The 17,410-nt window shown below is 41.4% G+C and overlaps 1 protein-coding gene across 1 annotated transcript in view; it reads right to left on the minus strand.

Annotated features, from left to right (window-relative positions):
* Positions 1 to 17,410, minus strand: part of TBCD (tubulin folding cofactor D) — a 220,676-nt gene that overhangs the window by 65,107 nt on the left and 138,159 nt on the right. Inside the window, exons 18-23 of the mRNA XM_090061103.1 lie at positions 16,431 to 16,511; positions 14,906 to 14,979; positions 13,941 to 14,058; positions 11,149 to 11,209; positions 9,796 to 9,818; positions 486 to 517 (exon numbers count right to left, since the gene is read on the minus strand). Coding sequence (XP_089917229.1) covers positions 486 to 517; positions 9,796 to 9,818; positions 11,149 to 11,209; positions 13,941 to 14,058; positions 14,906 to 14,979; positions 16,431 to 16,511 — 389 coding nt within the window. The remainder of the gene's footprint in view (positions 1 to 485; positions 518 to 9,795; positions 9,819 to 11,148; positions 11,210 to 13,940; positions 14,059 to 14,905; positions 14,980 to 16,430; positions 16,512 to 17,410) is intronic.

Below are 17,410 nucleotides of genomic sequence, written 5' to 3' on the forward strand. Positions count from 1 at the left end.
GCTAACACTACAAATATGCTCCTATACAGTATGCTGATGGTGAGCTCCTAAATGAAAATTCAGTGTCTCTGGAGAAAGAGAACTGTTCACATCAAGGTGACCAGTTCATACAAAAAATGATCAATACTTTTTTACCCTCATTATCTGACTGCAAAATGGGCTTTCTATGGAAAAATATTATATCATCATGTAATCAAAAACTGCATAATAAGGTGCATGCATACAGCGATAAGTTAAGGTTGCCCAAAATACAAGAGTTCTGGCATTTTCTAACTTTTGAGTGCTTTATTTTCCGACTTGAATATTCATCTCACATAGTTTGTGAAAACTCCCCCAATATTCAGTGTTAATAATTTCAAGCAAACCATGGAATACTAAAAGAGATTAAAAAGTTAGGACAAAAGGAATAAAACAGCAAACAGACAATAGCAGATTTATTTCAATAAAAACAGCACTTGTCATCTAATATGTACAGAGATACCTACCAGCTGGTCTCATCAGTTCTCCACCTAGGCCTCTGAAAAACAGAAAGGTATTACTTTTGGAAGATAAACTACTCCCTCCAACTAGGTATGCTGCTTAATGAAAAACAGGAAATTCCAGGATGAAAGTAAACCACAAAAAATCCTTTGTCTGTCAAGCCTTTCCATGATTAAATTTGTAATCCCTCCAGCCTTGCAGTTGACCAATTCTTACATTAGCAATGTATCAGTTAACATCTTCATTCACTTCAAAATGCTCTGTGTAAAACTTTTCTGCATACTCAACTCTTTTCCAAAGACTGTAGACTTACTTTTTCCAATTTAATTTGAAAAATAAAGACAGGTCCATAGTTCTTTATAATTCCCTCACTTAAGAAGAATCTTGACCCTGTACAACTTGACACAAGATTTTCAGTCACAAAATATCTGCAAGTAACTTTGAAGTCTCTTCACTTGAAGAGAAATTGTCTGAAAACTTTTTCCAAGAAGTAGATGAAGTCCATACTCCAGTTTATCCTTCTCTACACAACAAAAATCTTAGCTTCAAATCCCCAACTGTGTTTGGTATTAAAAATATATATTTTAAACTAAAATAAATAATGCTAAACTACATGGAACTATTGTAAAAGGCTCTTAATTGAAGGGCTGAATGCATATCTTAGACACCAAAGTCTGAAAAATCCTCCAAATGAAAAGTAAATGTGTTCATTGTTATTTCTTGTGTCTTATTTGGAAAACTGGGCAACCCTGTACATGCTGAAACCAACAGAGTTTTGTCACGAGCTTCAATACAGTCAGAATTCATTTGTCTCTATTTCAGTTTTCTGAAAATAACCTACAATCTATTCCCTTGCAATAAAAAAAAATTGAGCACTAACATACACACACAAGTAGTAGGATCTAACTCTCACAGCAGTACAATCTATTGGTGAGCTGTCTTTTCAAAAGGCAGACAGATTGTTAGTCACATTAGGTAGAAAGCAGCATAGATTTGCACCATAGTTAGTTAGTCTATATGGTACAACTGTATCCTGCCTTCTTTATAGCAACCAGTAAAGGATAGTTAGATATTTTTATTCAAAACCTATCTAAAATACAAGCTATCTGAATAGCTGAGTCTAAGCAAAGTCTTTGTAGGGCATGACATTTCTGAAGGTCATCACAAAATAGGAACATACGCTCCAGGGTGCTGTTTATTAACATGAACCAGTATCTCTGGATGTAAATTATTTGAAAATAATTTAATTTGGTGTAAATGTGAAGATCAACCTCTTTGCAAGATGAGAATTTGTCTCCCATTAAGTTTATATGCCTCAAAGAGTCTTTTACTTGAGTGTTTGCCAAGAGACTTGCTTGCCCTGAAACCACTGAGATTTCAAAGACCTTTGAGATTGCAACAAATGAGGCAAGCTTATTATTCTTAACCCAGTACCTGCTGATACCTGCAGGCATTCTCTGACAAGGCTGAAAATTAAAAGATGACAATCTAAAAAGAAATGTCCATTTTACCACATTATAAGTTTCAAATAAGTCTTTATACTTATGTAGCTATTTAACACACAGCCAGTTTTTCTCTTTGTGTAAAACAATGAGAAAAGATTAAAAAAATGAAGCACCAGCACACTGCAACAATAGACTCATGAGATTTGGAAGTAGTTGTTACAAACAGCATGCATCATAGTGCATTCAGCACTGATGGAAGTCCCAACAAATCAAGTGACAGCTTATTGCAGGGCACTAAGGGGTGCATGCTCCTTTAAGGTCAGCAACTGCCTAGAGAGAGGGCCCATGGGGCCAGGCAGAAACCCCACAGGTGCAGGTTGCCATGGCAGCAGGCTAATGAGGGAATTAGCCTGCACCTACACCCAGTCAGCTGACTGGAAGAGGGCAGGGCCCTGGGCGCACATATGCTCCAGGGCTGGGGCTGGAGGCAGTCAGTTCTCTGAGAGCAGCCAGAGGGGAAGGAGTTCATACATAAAAACTCCACAGAGATGTCTGGCTGCCTGTCTGGCTGGTGGTAAAACGAACAGGCTCTAGGAGCTCCTAAAGTGCCTGGGGAGAGGAGGCACACATTGCTGTGGAAGAAAAGGTGCAGAGCATGGCCTCCACTGTCATTGGTATCATTATTTTTAGATTATAGTCGAAGGACTCATATTTTTGTTGTTTAATCTGGTGGACCGGACTGAGGCTACTGGGGAGGAAGAAACTAGGGCTGTGCAAAGTTTCAACTTAATATTCGATTCGACAAATATTCAACATATTCGACCTTGAAAAGTGAAAGTCGAGTCAATTAGCAGCTGGTCGAATAGCTGTCGAATCAAATACCGGAAGTCGAATATTAACAACATGAGTCGAATATTAACAGTGCGGGTCAAATATTCGACTTGCCTATACTGAATTCCCCAGGGGGGTGGGGAAGGAAAGTAAAGGAAGGGAGGGGGAGAGGGGGAAGAAGTGCTTTCATGACTGACGTGAGGCTGGCCAGTGACCTGTCAGCATTCTCTGAGGTCCCTTCCAATCCCAGTGCTCTGGAGGAGGGCCAAAGAAATTGCATAAAAGGCAGCAGTTTTTCAGCTCCCTGCTTTCTGCCTTGGGGTCAGTTTCTGAGCTGCTGGTGTTCTCCAGCACCTCTGCGTCAGACCACGATGGCTGGAAGCCCTGATCTTCAACAGTTGCCCTGCTTGCAATGCTAGCAACAGGGATTTCTGAGAACTTGGTGCTTTTATTTATAACTACTTTTAATATTAGTTTACACTTATTTTGGATAGGGTTAGTAGTAGCCTAGGATCTATTCTATATATAGGAATTTAGTTTATATATATATATATATATTTTTTTTTATACATCATTCATTCTTTCCACCACACCAATGCTTCTCAATATATTATCTACACACACAAACACACTTACATAACATCCAGAAATCTAATCCGTGGCACACAGCACACTTAGAGATTCCAGTTTACATACGAAGGAACACATTATGAAGCGGGGTGGAAAGGCAGGTGGCCACAATGGCCAGCCTGCATGAAGGGGAGCAACGGGGGTTGCAAGCGGGAGAGCTGCAGTTTCTCCCTCCACCAAACTCAGACACAGCCTCTTTCTTCCCACTACAAGGGATGAGGCTGCTACAAGCAGTAAAGAGAGGGGAGCAGCAGTGTCACCAGAACCACTGCCTGTGCCTGAGACTCTCTCGTGTCCAGACACAGCAGCCACAACCTCTCCCACCATAACTGCAACCAGCACAGCAGCGCACTCCACCCGTGTCACTGCCTATACTGAGCTTTCCAGTGCCAGAAGAAGAGCTGGTGCTGGATCTGGATCTCAGTGCCCTGGCAAGGGAAGTTCTGGGGAAGGAGGGGGAAATCAGTCAAGTTTGTGCTCAACACTCCTCAGGTTTTTTCCTTTCAAGCCATGAGGTCTTTCCCAGAAGGCATTTCAGAAGATGCCTCTGTACAAGTGAAGACAAGCGGCTCAGCTGCATCCGCTCTTTCTCTTGCTGTGACTCTGACTGCTGAAGAGGGGGAGAGTTCAGCAGTATTCACAGATGCACCCACACACCAGAGGGAAAGGCCTAGTACTAGCATGGTCTGGGATCATTATGAGCTGGCAGATGATCCCACGTTTGCTATCTGTGTGCACTGCCGAGCCAAAATCAGCCGAGGCAAGGAAACAAAGCACATGACCACCTCGGGGATGCTGAATCATCTCCACAGGTACCACCCCTTTGTCACAGGAACAACTCCCACTCACTCCACAGCCCCCATTCCCCCACAGCAGAGACAGGGCACCCTGGAACACTGGGGGCAAAAGGGACCAGTTGCAAATGCGAGCAAGGTCACCCAGACCACTGGGGAGATGGTTGCTCTGGACGGACGGCCCTTCACCTTTGTTGAGCGGCCAGGGTTCAGGCGGCTCCTGGCACTGCTGGCTCCATCCTACCAGATGCCCTGCCTATATGAAGCATGCAGGGAGCACTTGAGGGAGGAGCTGCACAAGGTAGGTCCGCAGGTGACCGTACACTTCACCTCGGACATCTGGAGCAGCTGGGGTGGAGATCATGCATATCCCTCCCTCACAGGGCACTGGTGTGGCCAGTCAGGCCATTGGTGGGCTCTCCTTCACACCAAGGTGATGGATGAGTCCCACACAGCAGCAGAGATAAGGGGGACCATGAACCGCATGGTGCAGGGGTGGCTGGGCATTGGGCAGGCTGAGCTCACCCACAGCTTCATGGTCACCAACAATCAGGCCAATATGGTCAAGGCAGTCCGTGATGCCAACTTTGCTGGTATTCGCTGTGTGGCACACAATTTACATCTGATTGTGAGCGATGCCTTGGAGGGGGACAGGGCTGCCGGCGATGGCGCCAGCAACACCAGCAGGCTCATTTCCAAATGCAGGAAGGCGGCAGGCTACTTCCACTGGAACATCAAGGGGGGCAAGATGCTGCAGGACAAACAAGCAGAGCTAAATGTCCCACAGCACAGAATCATCCAGGATGTGAAGACTCAGTGGAACTCCACATACCTGATGCTCAAGAGGCCGGTGGAACAACAGAAGGCCATCCATGAGCTGGCCTTGCTTGGGGAGATTGGGATCAGCGGCCCCCTGACCAAAGCTGAGTGGGATGCCATCTCCCAGATGTTGCTGGTCCTCAAGCCCTTCCTCGAGGCCACTGAGACCCTCAGTGCTGCTGACGCCTTCCTCAGCCAGGTGGTCCCCATAGTGAAGGAGCTCCGCAGCCAAATGGAGAGCTTCCTGGGGGCCAATGTTCCTGGCTGGGGCAGGCCGCTGTCACCAGATGTGCAGGCACTGGTGAGGTGGCTGAAGGAGAGCCTTAGGAAAAGGCTTGAACCCTTGGGGTCCAACACAGTGCATATGCTGGCCACCATCTGTGACCCAAGGGTGAAGGGCACCATATGTGGCAGCGAGACACTGAGTCACTGGAGGGAGGTACTTATGAAAAAAGTGACGGAGGCGGAACGGCAGAGGCAGGGGGCAATGGAACAGGGGAATCCACTGCCTGAATCTGGCCTGCCATCCACGAGCCAGTCTTCCCCTTCACCACAGGTGCTCCCAGTATGGGATAAAGCCATGGCAAACATTAGGGGGTCCAGACCCACCAGACCCCAGGATCAGGCAGACAGCCCTTACACCGTGGTGTCTGCCTATCTTGCCGAGTCTGTGGAGCCCCTGGACTGTGACCCCTTGGCCTACTGGGCAACCCGCAGCCCAATGTGGCCGGATCTGGCCACAGTTGCCCGGGAATACTGGACCTGTTCACTGACCAGTGTGCCAAGCGAGAGGGTGTTCAGCATGGCTGCGGATGTTGTGACACCCCACTGCACCTGCTTGGATCCTGGTTGGGGGAGCAGCTGGTGTTCCTCAAGGTGAACCTCCCACTGCAGGTGCAGATGGAGCGAATGCCGCCCTCCTCACTCCATCTGTATCACAAGTTTTGTCTGTCAGCAGCCTAAGGTGCAGTTTCCCCCAAAACCCTGCACCTATCACCGTGAAAGTTGGCAGGCTTTGTGGGCTCCTCAGGGGCTAGCAACCCTGCAGTTTTGAGCTTCCTGTGGCTTTCCACACAGAAGTCACAGGAGGTTCTCTCTCAAGAATTTGGGGTGCTGTTTCTCCATACCCCCTGAACCTATCTTGTTGAAAGTTGGCAGGCGTTGTGGGCCCCTCAGGAGCTACCATTCCTGCAAGTTTCATCAAGATCAGACAAGAAATGCCAAAGTTATAGCCTGCTTCGTCCTTCCCCATTAGAGCCTCGAAGCGGATGGCAAATCGAAGCAGGACTCAGTTTAATATTTGACATGGCTGTCAAATCAAATATTACCTGCTCTGCACAGCCCTAGAGGAGACCTCATTGGGGCACACTACTGTGCAGAGTCCCAGCACCAGAGGGTGCAGCAACAAGGGGTTAGAAGACCCCAGCAAGAGGGCACAGTTACTGAGGCTAAGGGTCCAGTGACAACAACAGGCTGAACTAAACTGAGGCCTCATCACTAGAGACAATGTCTAAATACCATCTGAGGGGCATGAGGCAAGGTAAAGGGGCAGTTTTGGAGCCACCTATCTAGCCCATAAGGCTTGGGGTGTCTCGCAAGACACCTGCTTAGAATGGGACCCAGCAAGGGGTCTAAAGACCCTCAGGGTTTAGTGGGATCTACCAGAACCATGAGTGTGTAGCAGTGTGAGAGCAGCCTCCCTACCTACTAACAAAGCATGGCGGGAAAGATTAGAAGATGCCTGCAAGGCAAAGCTGACATGGTCACAGGGCCCCAGGGGCATCATGACCATCTCTAGGGACTCCACCCCATGACACAGCTGAATATTATAAAAAGCCAGAGATAACTATTTGGAAATGGTCCCTTTGCCTCAAGCCATACCTGTCTATTAGGGGTGGGCGAAACGCCTTATTAGATTCAGATTCGTCCCAAAGTGGGGACAGTGATTTCATTCGCCGATTCAGATCACTGTTCCCAATTCGATTAAACTGAATCCAAATATAAAGATTCAATGCTGATTCAAAGAATCAACAATTCAGCCATAGACACAGCTTTAAATATCTGTTCTACATACCTTGAGGTACCAGGTGTGGCCTGAGAATGCTGTGATGGCGCAGCAAATGGAGCATCCCACAGGAGCGCAGGGGAACCCCCCTCCCCCAGTGTGCTTGGTGGTAGACCCAGAAGTGGACCAGAATTACTTCGGGTCTGCTTCCGGGTTCACTGCCAAGCGCGTGGAGGACCCCGCGCATTCCCCCAGTTCAGTGATTGGCCATGGGGGGACTCCAGGTTGTCCTCCCTGACCCAAGAAGCACCAGTCGCCAAGCCAGGGGTAGGGTCCCCCCCATGCTCCATGGTGGACCCAGAAGTGCTTCTGCTCCACTTCTGGGTCCACCACCAAACATGTTGGGGACACCCCCCCCCCCCCATGCTCCTGTGGGATGCTCCATCCACCTCAGCATCTCAGCATTCACAAACCACCTGGTACCTTGAGGTATGTAGAAAAAACATTTAAAGCTGTTTATATGTCTGAATCATCGAATCTCCCCGGATCGATTTGGAGAGTTCTGATTTGACTTGGGGAGATTAAAGGGTTTCCTGATTCGATTTGGCCACCAAATTGAGCCAAATCGAATCAGTGACCGAAGCTTCGTACAGACTTACTATTTATGACAACTTGATAACTTGGTCTTTGTAACCAGATATTCACATTCAGGAACAGATTCAAGAAATCAGATACACATTATTGTTTTGAAACTCTATTCAACTTTATGTTTCTTCCAGAGTCTCGAGTATATGTGCAAGATAAAGCATTTTAAAAGAAGTTGAGAGGACTATTACTGAAAATGAATTTTTGTCGTGAGCTCCTGCAGTAATGAGCACTTTGACAATGTCTTAAATATATAGTATTAAGAAACCCACCCAGCTTTTGGTTGTAATAATAATGCTTTAAATACAGGTAGGTACAAAACAGCACACACCCAAATGGGACACTGGATCTGACAATAAGCTCATAATGATACAACTTCCCTGATTTCACTGGAGTTACTCCTGGTTCACACTGGTTAAAGATCAAAATCAGGCACATAGCACAATGTCTTTAACTACAAGTACACATGTAAATTCTCCAACCAAACAAGCACAATTAACTAGTTCATTAGTTTAAATACAATAATCAGACATGTTGATATAAATATCAACTAATGCAGTTTCCAGCATTCCTATTAAATCTTATAATCTTCAGATTTCAAGGAGCTATTTTTCAAATGGAAACCTCTGGGGCATTGTGTGCAATAATTATTCATCATCAAACAAGTTCATCTTGTTTCACCAAGTACCTGCTTAGTAATACCCAAGTCAAATTGCTGGTTTGCTTTTAATATCTGACCCAAAGATTTATTTTTCTTATCCAACTTTAAAGTCAATTTGCTATCTGTAAACATATTTTTAAATAAGCATTAAGTTAGACATCTCTTGTCTTTTATACAACCACTGCTTAGAGCAAATTGTGGTACCTCAAGTTTGGTACTAAACAGAGAATTAAATTAGAACCTTATCCATGATGAAAGCACTTTAATAGGCATCTTATAAACACCAATAAGTGCAAGATGTGCACTTTGTGACAAAAACAAAATTACACCCAACCTCCACCCTGGAATTAAAGAATTAACAGCAGCCATGACAGCTGCCCATAAAGCCACTGTTAACATGCAGCCTCAGTTTTTTCAGCTAAGGTACCATAATAGCGCACTCACTAGTGGAAGTTAGTTTTAGCTTGGAACATTTAAAACAATACATACAAGCTTTAAATATGAAAATTTTAACATTTAAGTTCCAAGTTGTGCAAATATTTTCATGAAACAGGACATATTTAAAGCAATGTTACTAATCATACAAACTCATTTCTATGACACAACACTCTTCTCTGTGTGCTACGATAATCTCTAGTAGTACTTTGTTTTTTCTTTGCATAATTGTCATTGTCATTAGTATCAATGAAAGTTACACAGATGCATCAAAAAAACATGCACTGTAGTTCTCACTAACAAGTTACTTTATACCTTGATTTCCTTAGATCTAGGAGAAAAAACCTAAAGTCTCATTTTTATTTTAATTGACTTTTAGCCAATCTTTACTCAGATAAGTTCCCTTTGTTTACTGGAGACTTCACAGAAAAAAAAAAAGTAAATAGAAAAAGCAAATGTTCATTAAATCAATTTCAAAGAATGTAGAAAGCAATTACATAGGTATTTTTACTCCAACACGTCACCTTGGCTATGTTAGCACTATCAGTTACAGTTCACTTCTATAGACTAAGTTTAAGTGAACAAAGCTCTGGAAGTCAGCTTCTATAGTATTATTTCCCTATACTAAGGAAGAAACCTATTACAAGATACGGAAATTTGTGTAGTAGCAAACATACTGCACTATTGTTTTTTTTCCTCATCTCCTCTCTTTCATTTTGTCTATGTCAATCCCATCTCTAAGCCAAAGGCAGATGAAATTTTCACCACTTTCAAATAAAGGATACCCTACATGATTTATTTACAACCTCACTTCCGCATCAACACTAATAGTTCAATAAGAATAAAGTTCCAAGTAAGGTGCTATACAATAACAATAAATAATTTGAGCGCTACACTCCAGTGAACTGCTGGACTGAAGTGTTACTGAAGTAGACATTACACAATGATAGTACTTGGCTTAAAAAAATATGAATTTCCTAATTTTATTGGTTCTAAAGCTATGTGAACTTTTAAAATTGAAAACAACTTCTTTGGTTTCAAATTTCTTACCTGTACAACTGACGACTGGAAAGCTGTAATAGAATTAGTGAAAACAGGTGACTTTTTTCATTACCTTCACATAGAACAAACCAGCATCCCTACCCCAAAGACCTTACAAAAGGCAAGTGGTGAAACCATATGAGAGAGAACAAGGAAACAAAATCAACAGCACTGGTCACTAGGGGTGCGCGAAATGGGCTGTATTCAATTCTGATTCAGCCCAATCAAGGACAGCGATTCAATTCATTGATTTAGATGGATTACTGTCCCAAAATGATTCAGCCAAATCCAAATATGAAGACTGGATGCTGATTTGGAGAATCAGCGATTTGGCCATAGACACAGCTTTAAATGTTTTTTCTACATACCTCAAGGCACCAGGTGCGGCTCATGAATGCTGTGATGCTGGGGCGGATGGAGTGTCCCACAGGAGCACAAAGCCTCCCCCCCGTGTGCTCAGTGGTGGACCCAGAAGTGCTTCTGGTCTGCTTCTGGGTCTGCTGCTGAGTGCACTGGGGACACCCGCGCTCCACGCTCCTCTGGGATGCTCCATCCACCCCAAGATCTCAGCATTCACGAGCCGCCTGGTACCTTGAGGTATGTGGAAAAAACATTTAAAACTGTGCCTATGTCCGAATCATCAAATCTCTCCAAATCGATTCGGAGGGTTCCGATTCAATTCGGAGAATCTCTGCCAAATCAAATCAGCAACTGAAGCTTCACAAAGCCCTACTGGTCACCATGACAGACAGCTGTCTTGGCACATCTACAGCCCTACTGTTGTCAAATGTTTTGTAGATGTTTGGGCATGGATCTGACTGAAAACCAAAGTGGTTTTGCAGATGTTTATATGGAGGTTCTTCAATACATTTGGAGCAACATGCCTGTTCGAAAATGAAATAAGTAATGTGACCTAATGGCATTACATTACACTCAGTTTGATGCGAAAAGAGACCCAGAAGGGAAATGCAAAGATACAAGTGATATTATCCAAATGACAAGACAGAAAAATAGTCTTTGCAGCAACATTTTAAATGGATACGAGCAGGACTATATTCCATTTGTCAAAGCTGTAGAAAAGGGCGTTGCACTAATCAAGACATGGAATGACGAGATTAAAGCTGTGTGGGCAGATAGGAAAAGCCATATCCTACAGACGTTATACAGAAAGAATCAGCAAGATGTTAGTATCAAAAAAGAATATAGAAGGATGGCATAGGTGAAAAGTAAAGAGGCTCTGTTTTGGATATGTTGAAAGTAAGCTACAAGGCAGGCATCTATAAGGGGAGGCGTGAGAAATGGATACTGCTATAAAAAAAAAATGACTTAAAATTCCAACAGATATTTATAGCTAGCACAAACCTCCTGATGGATCCTCTTTAGACCTTCCAAGGATTTTTCACTGATATAATCTGTAATCAATCTGTAAAAAAGTGACATAGAATTTTAAGTCAAAACATGCAAATTTCTGTTCATACATTCACAAATACTTCCTTCTCCAAATGCTTATTGTACTTTTAGAGTAACAGAAAAATAAATATACATGACTGCAAGTGTTTCTCAACAGAAATGTGTAACATCCATGAATATTAAAAGGGGTTTAGGAAACAAGGTGCCAAAACACCTTTTTCTTTTCTTTTCTTTTTTTTAACAAATGCTTAGCACAATCATCTTTGAAGTATTACAAAAGAATACTATTATTTTTGTCACTGAATAAAGCTATGTTGTAATGTAATACTGACACTCTTCTAATTTAGTTCTACCTTTAAACTTTACGGGTTCTCATTAATATATCACTTCAGCTGCCCCCATCAATTTCAGGCCGCGGTTCCTAATCCTACGTTTGCTCACCCTTATTTCTCCAGTTTTTTAGTTTAGCTGCAGCTTCAGGGAGGATACTTAAAGAGGAATCTGTGAACAGCAAACAGGTTCCTCCTGAAAGACTCTTTCTTTCCTCATCAGATACATGCCTCACTTTTACTTTATTTCTTTTTTTTTATAATTAGGGACAACCAAAAATCCTTGAAAGATTTAAACTTAGATTTACTCCAACTGCAATTATTTCAAATCACCTGACTATACTAATATGAATGCCTTTTTCCTACAAAACGTACCCCCCTTCCACATAAATTAAATTATTAAAAGAATTACATTACAACACCATAGTTACGCCTCTGTCTAACAAATGTGCAAGTAATTCTTGTAATTGTGAATCAAACTAACTCCAGGACTTAATGACTAGATCTGCTCTGATAAGGGCACTTTTGCACATACTCCAGGACTGAGGGGGCAGTCTTTTAAGTACAGCAGTTCTAAGTGCCGCTGTAATTAAAGTACTGCCGCATCTCCTGTATCAGCATCCCCGTGCTTGAAAATGGCAGTGGGGGCATTTGAACTAAAGCTCGTTTGATGTGCTTTAGTTCAAGCGCCCCCATTGCCATTTTTAAGTGCAGAGACATTGATACACAAGATACAGGAGGCTCTTGGAGTGTGGCAATTGCGATGCTCCAGTAGACTCAATTAATTTAGTCTGTTCCAATGTGCTGAAATTCCAGCGCATTGGAGCAGCCTTGGTGCTCGTGTATAGGTGCCTTAAGAGAGGTTCTGATTCTCCTTCCTAAATTCAGTTTCCCTTAAACACTGCTACTATGTTTATCATCAAAACTTTGGATGATCTATGGCCAAAGCTAAACAAGCCTCTGTAAACGTTTGATTAAGAAGCGCCTTAAAAGATCTACAGATTTTGTTTCATTACTTTTAGTCAGATTTATGTTCAGAAGCTTTACTCTTCACTCCCAACAGCTATACGCAGTTATTTATACCTATGAATGCAAAGTAAGTATAATATAGTGCTAGAACTCTGAATGATAAATTCTAATTTCTCAAGGTTTTTGCATTGTTTTTCACAGGTAAAAGAACCAAGATATAAAAGATTAAAAATCAAATGCTAAAATAACACTAGAGGAATGCAAAACTCTAGAAATCTTGGTTCAGAAAGGATGCCTTTTATTAGACTGACTAAGAAATCGCAAAAAAAAAAATCTTTTTCTACAATCTTTCGGGCACACACCCCCTTCCTCAGGCTCAGGGGAAATTAAAGATGGTAAAAGGTCCCCATAAGAAGAAAATAAAACTTCATTTTTGCACAGTGGACGCTGAAAGTGGAAGTCTATTCCTCTGGGTCCATGGCAGTGTCTTTGTGAGTATTATCTCTGAACCAAGAGTTCTAGAGTTTTGCTTTTCTTTTGTTGTCTCAGACCAACATAACTAACAAATCCATCCCTGAAACACGGAAGATGCCGAATTTTAGCTGGTTTTTGATTTAAATATCATTGCTGAATACCAAGGAAAATTTCTATACCTCCCTGCCTTTCTGCCATCTGACACCACCAAAAAAGGAATCCCGCCTCATCTGCACATCAAAGAGCAACTTACAAAGACCCTCTTATCCCAGAGGAACAGACTTCCACCTTCAGCTTCCTCTGTGCAAAAATGAAGGTTATTTTCTACTTATGGGGACTTTTACCATCTTTAACTTTCTCTGAGTCTGAGGAAGGGTGCGCGTGGGTGAAAGCTTGCAGAAAAAGATATGTTTTGTGATTTCTTAGTTGGTCTAATACAAGGCATCATCTCTGAACCATGAGTTCTAGGGTTTTGCATTTCTTTTCTTCTCAAACCAACACAGCTACCAAATAAATCCCTGAAAGTAACACTAGGTAACTGTATCAAATAATTTATAACAATTACTCTGAATATATAAGCCAAATTAAATACCTATTCATTCAGTTCAATTTAACAAGTAAAGTGAGGAGTTAGTTTTTTCACAAGGAATATAAAAAGGAAAGATGCTTCCTTCAGTAGCAATATGGTAAAGTCTGTGAGTTAATCCATACTTCGGACAATGTCCTTTGTATTCTTGCTTGACTTAGACAATAGGTGATCTCATTTTCATGATGATTCATGGGTTTAGATTTGAAATGTATAACCTCACCAGGGAAGTGTGAAGGCTTGACATTACTGATGAAAACCAAAACAAACATTGCAATGAATAACAAGTTCCCTGTGATAGAGATTTCCATAATTACACTGGGAAGGCTTTTGATAGATTATATATTAAAAGAAACTCTACAGTTGAGATAATCTTGTCTTTATACCTATTATTCTCTGCTGCTAGTTTGTACAGTGCATGGGTGATCTCAGCACAGGCAAGAATTGCCCCATGACGACTGTGTAAATCATTGCCCACAGCTAATGGCAGCAATTTTGGCAAAACTGCAAGAGAAGAAATTAAAAGAAAATCAATAGTTACATACTGATAAATTATAAGCAAGTGTTTGCTTTAATGCTCTGCCACATTTAAAATACGTATTATCAACTTCACTGCATCTACTCAAACAATGCATTGGAAAGATTTCTATAAATCTTTATAATTTTAAATGTGCCTATTAAGGTATACTTGGCTTTCAAATTACTTTGTTTCTTCTTGATTTTTTTTTTTTTTACATTTTCCTGTTCCAGTTTCCCTAGGCCAGGGATGTCCAATGTACAGCCAGTGGGCTGGATCCCGCCCATGAATCTGTTCTATCCAGTCCACCAATAGACTAGTGCGCCAGCAGAAGATGGGTGGTGGGGGCTAGTGTGGCACACCCTGCTGAAGAATTCAAGGTTCCTGAGCTGCAACGGACATGGTCAGCAGAAACAAGGAAGCCCTAGACCCATGCCATCACAATCAGCTGACCTCTGCCACTGCCCCCAGCTCCACTGCATCCACTGCTCATTCCATAGATCTGACCTAGGAAGCGCCATCGTGGTTAGATCTTGCCCAAAGCCCAGAGTATAACACCCCTGCCCTAGATTGTACTTCTAAATACCAAATACTTCATTTTGAATTGGTCTTGAAAACTGAAAATTCTTGTGCATCATTTAATAAAACCCATTAAATCTGGTAAGTGGTAATGCTATCAGAGTGACAGCACCATTTTCAGATGCTTGAAAAAATCTTCTTTCACTCCCTTAAAGTCACATATTTGTTCAAGTCTTGTTTCTTAATATGTTTGCACTACGTACACAAAGGCATTTAATATGGGACAGTCTATAAAATAAATTTACTGATACTCACCCACTTGTGCCATATATTCAGGGGCCTGTGGAGTAAGGTTATGAAGAGCCTTAGTTGAAAGTTCTCGAATGACCCTGTGAAGGTTAAAAAAAATATTTTCTTGTTCATTATCTCTTTATCAATAAATACAACCCATTTCTGAGTGAGATCCTTTCTTCAAAACAAAAGTGATTACAAATTATAAGACCCTCTTGACCTCATATCTGCACAGCCAGACCCTTGGACACCACATAATCATGCAGAATGCTTCACTCGAACTTTAAGGCCCAGGGCAACATCTAAAGGTTATTTTTCTGAGAATGTTGAAATGTAGTTTTTTTCCAGCAAAGAAATCAGTTTCTATGACTGAATAGAGGACTGAAACATTAATTAATATGAGCAATTATTTAATTAATGTAAATTGATACAAAACTGTAACCAAGGTAATAAGTCTCATAAGAGACAGATGGTTCCTGTAGGCATTTTCTTCATTCCTCCATGCTATAGGGGGAGATCTTGAGAGTACTGTTGTCAGATTCAAGTAAACTAAGACATTTTTCAGGATAGTTCATTCTAAGGTCCAAGTGAAATGTACACTGATATTCTACAAAAACATGGCTACAATGTTCAGTTATTGTCCAAATGAAGAAAAAAGACACATCTATTATGAGGTATCAAGTTATCACTGTAAACCTAGATAATCTGCAGTTACCTTTTGGCTACATGAATAAAACTTACTGTTATAGTAGCCAGAGAATTAGAAGGGAAAAAAATACAAATATGGATGACAGTACCTGAGGGCTCATCCCATACACTGCCAGGGACATTGTGTCATGAGGAATAATAACAGTTTACAGTACTACATCATCACATTTATGGTATAGGTACACATTTTAATCTTCATGCAACACTAAATATAACTATACTTTTTATCCTCATGTATGAAATCTACTTAATTAAAGATAATTATATGGCAAGGATGTTTACCCTCAGATATAGTATGCATCTTATTAAACAAAGTACTTTATTCATCTCCTAAAACCAGGCTTAGAAACTGCAAAAACTAAACTAAGTAAGTTCATAAACTTTTTTTAAGGGATAATATGATCTGGAAAAATGGATGATGTAAGCAACTCTTGTCCAGTCTTCTTCAATCAGCTATCACAGCTTTCCTAAAATATTCATATATCTTTTAAAAAAAAAAATTTTTCTATAGAAAACAGCCATCTCAAATTTGCATGGCAAACAAAAACCAAAATTCCACTTAAAATGTTATGTATGTATGTTGTAAAGAAATACACTACCAAAAATGTATGTTGTAAAGAAACACACTACCAAAAGCCGGTTAAAAAAAAGGAAATGCTGATAAATTATTCGAATCCTGAATACAATAGAACCCAGTCCCAATCAAGGCCCATAGTTGCTTTTGAAAGGAAAAGAAACAAAAGCTCCCTCTGCTTTTAAAGACAGATAACTAAAGAGCACAGAAAAATAGGATTTGCAAAATATTTAACTTTAAGGCATCAGTTAGAATTTCAGAACCTACCCATCCCAGTGGTTGATCTTCATGTTAACCAGGTGATCGATCATCGGTTGTGTATATTCAGGAAAGCCAGCAACATATACACTAAAAAGAAAAATACATGTTTGTGCATATATACAAAAATGTAAAGGATGTATAGATTATGGCAGGAACTTCTTAAAGACTGTAACTCATCACTTTTTAAGGGAACAAAAATTCTTGTAAAGTACTGAGATGTAAAAAATGTTCTATCCCATATTCTGCAACACATTCACGTTTATATTGGTACTAGCCAATTGCCCATCAAGAATGATAGGTAGGGCAGGGTGGGGAGGCATGGAACACTGCCAACCACCACCCCATGCCACTGGTGCCTCCCAGGAGCAGGGAGGAAAGCTTGCCCTGCCATTCCCTCCATCCCCCTCTGCCGGCACCCTGCACCACCACCATCTCCAGCACCACTAGCCTCGTCCCCCACCCTCACTCCTCGGAGGTGGCAGAGCACCACCATGACGTTGGGAATTGAATTGGGGGGCAAGACCAGCACCCCGCTCCATCCCCGCCATCATGGAGGTGCTCCGCACTCTGATTGGTTGTTTCACTAACCAACCAGAGTGCTCCAGGAGTGTTATGAATATAGACAGATGGACTAAGCCCTTTATTATATAAGAATGTATATTGCATATGTAAAATGAGGTCTTACATGAAGGGCAATATTGAATACATTAATAAATATTTGATTTACATGTAATTATATTTAATAAATACTCAAAAAATAAACTGGCAATAAACATTTTTACTGTTCAAATCCAATGATTAACATATTTAAACATTAATAGTAAATTTCCAGAAACTGCACTCAGAAGCACATTACATAGTAAACTGCATACAAAAACTCTATATAAAGAACATTGACAAAACATGTCTCAGCCCTTCCTAGCACTGATCAACAGAGGATGACAACTTATTACTATTACCTATAACTCCAATAGCTCAAGTGATAG

The sequence above is a fragment of the Crocodylus siamensis genome, chromosome 8, assembly GCF_052110815.1.
Source record: "Crocodylus siamensis isolate JL-2025a chromosome 8, ASM5211081v1, whole genome shotgun sequence".
NCBI classification, from domain to species: domain Eukaryota; kingdom Metazoa; phylum Chordata; order Crocodylia; family Crocodylidae; genus Crocodylus; species Crocodylus siamensis.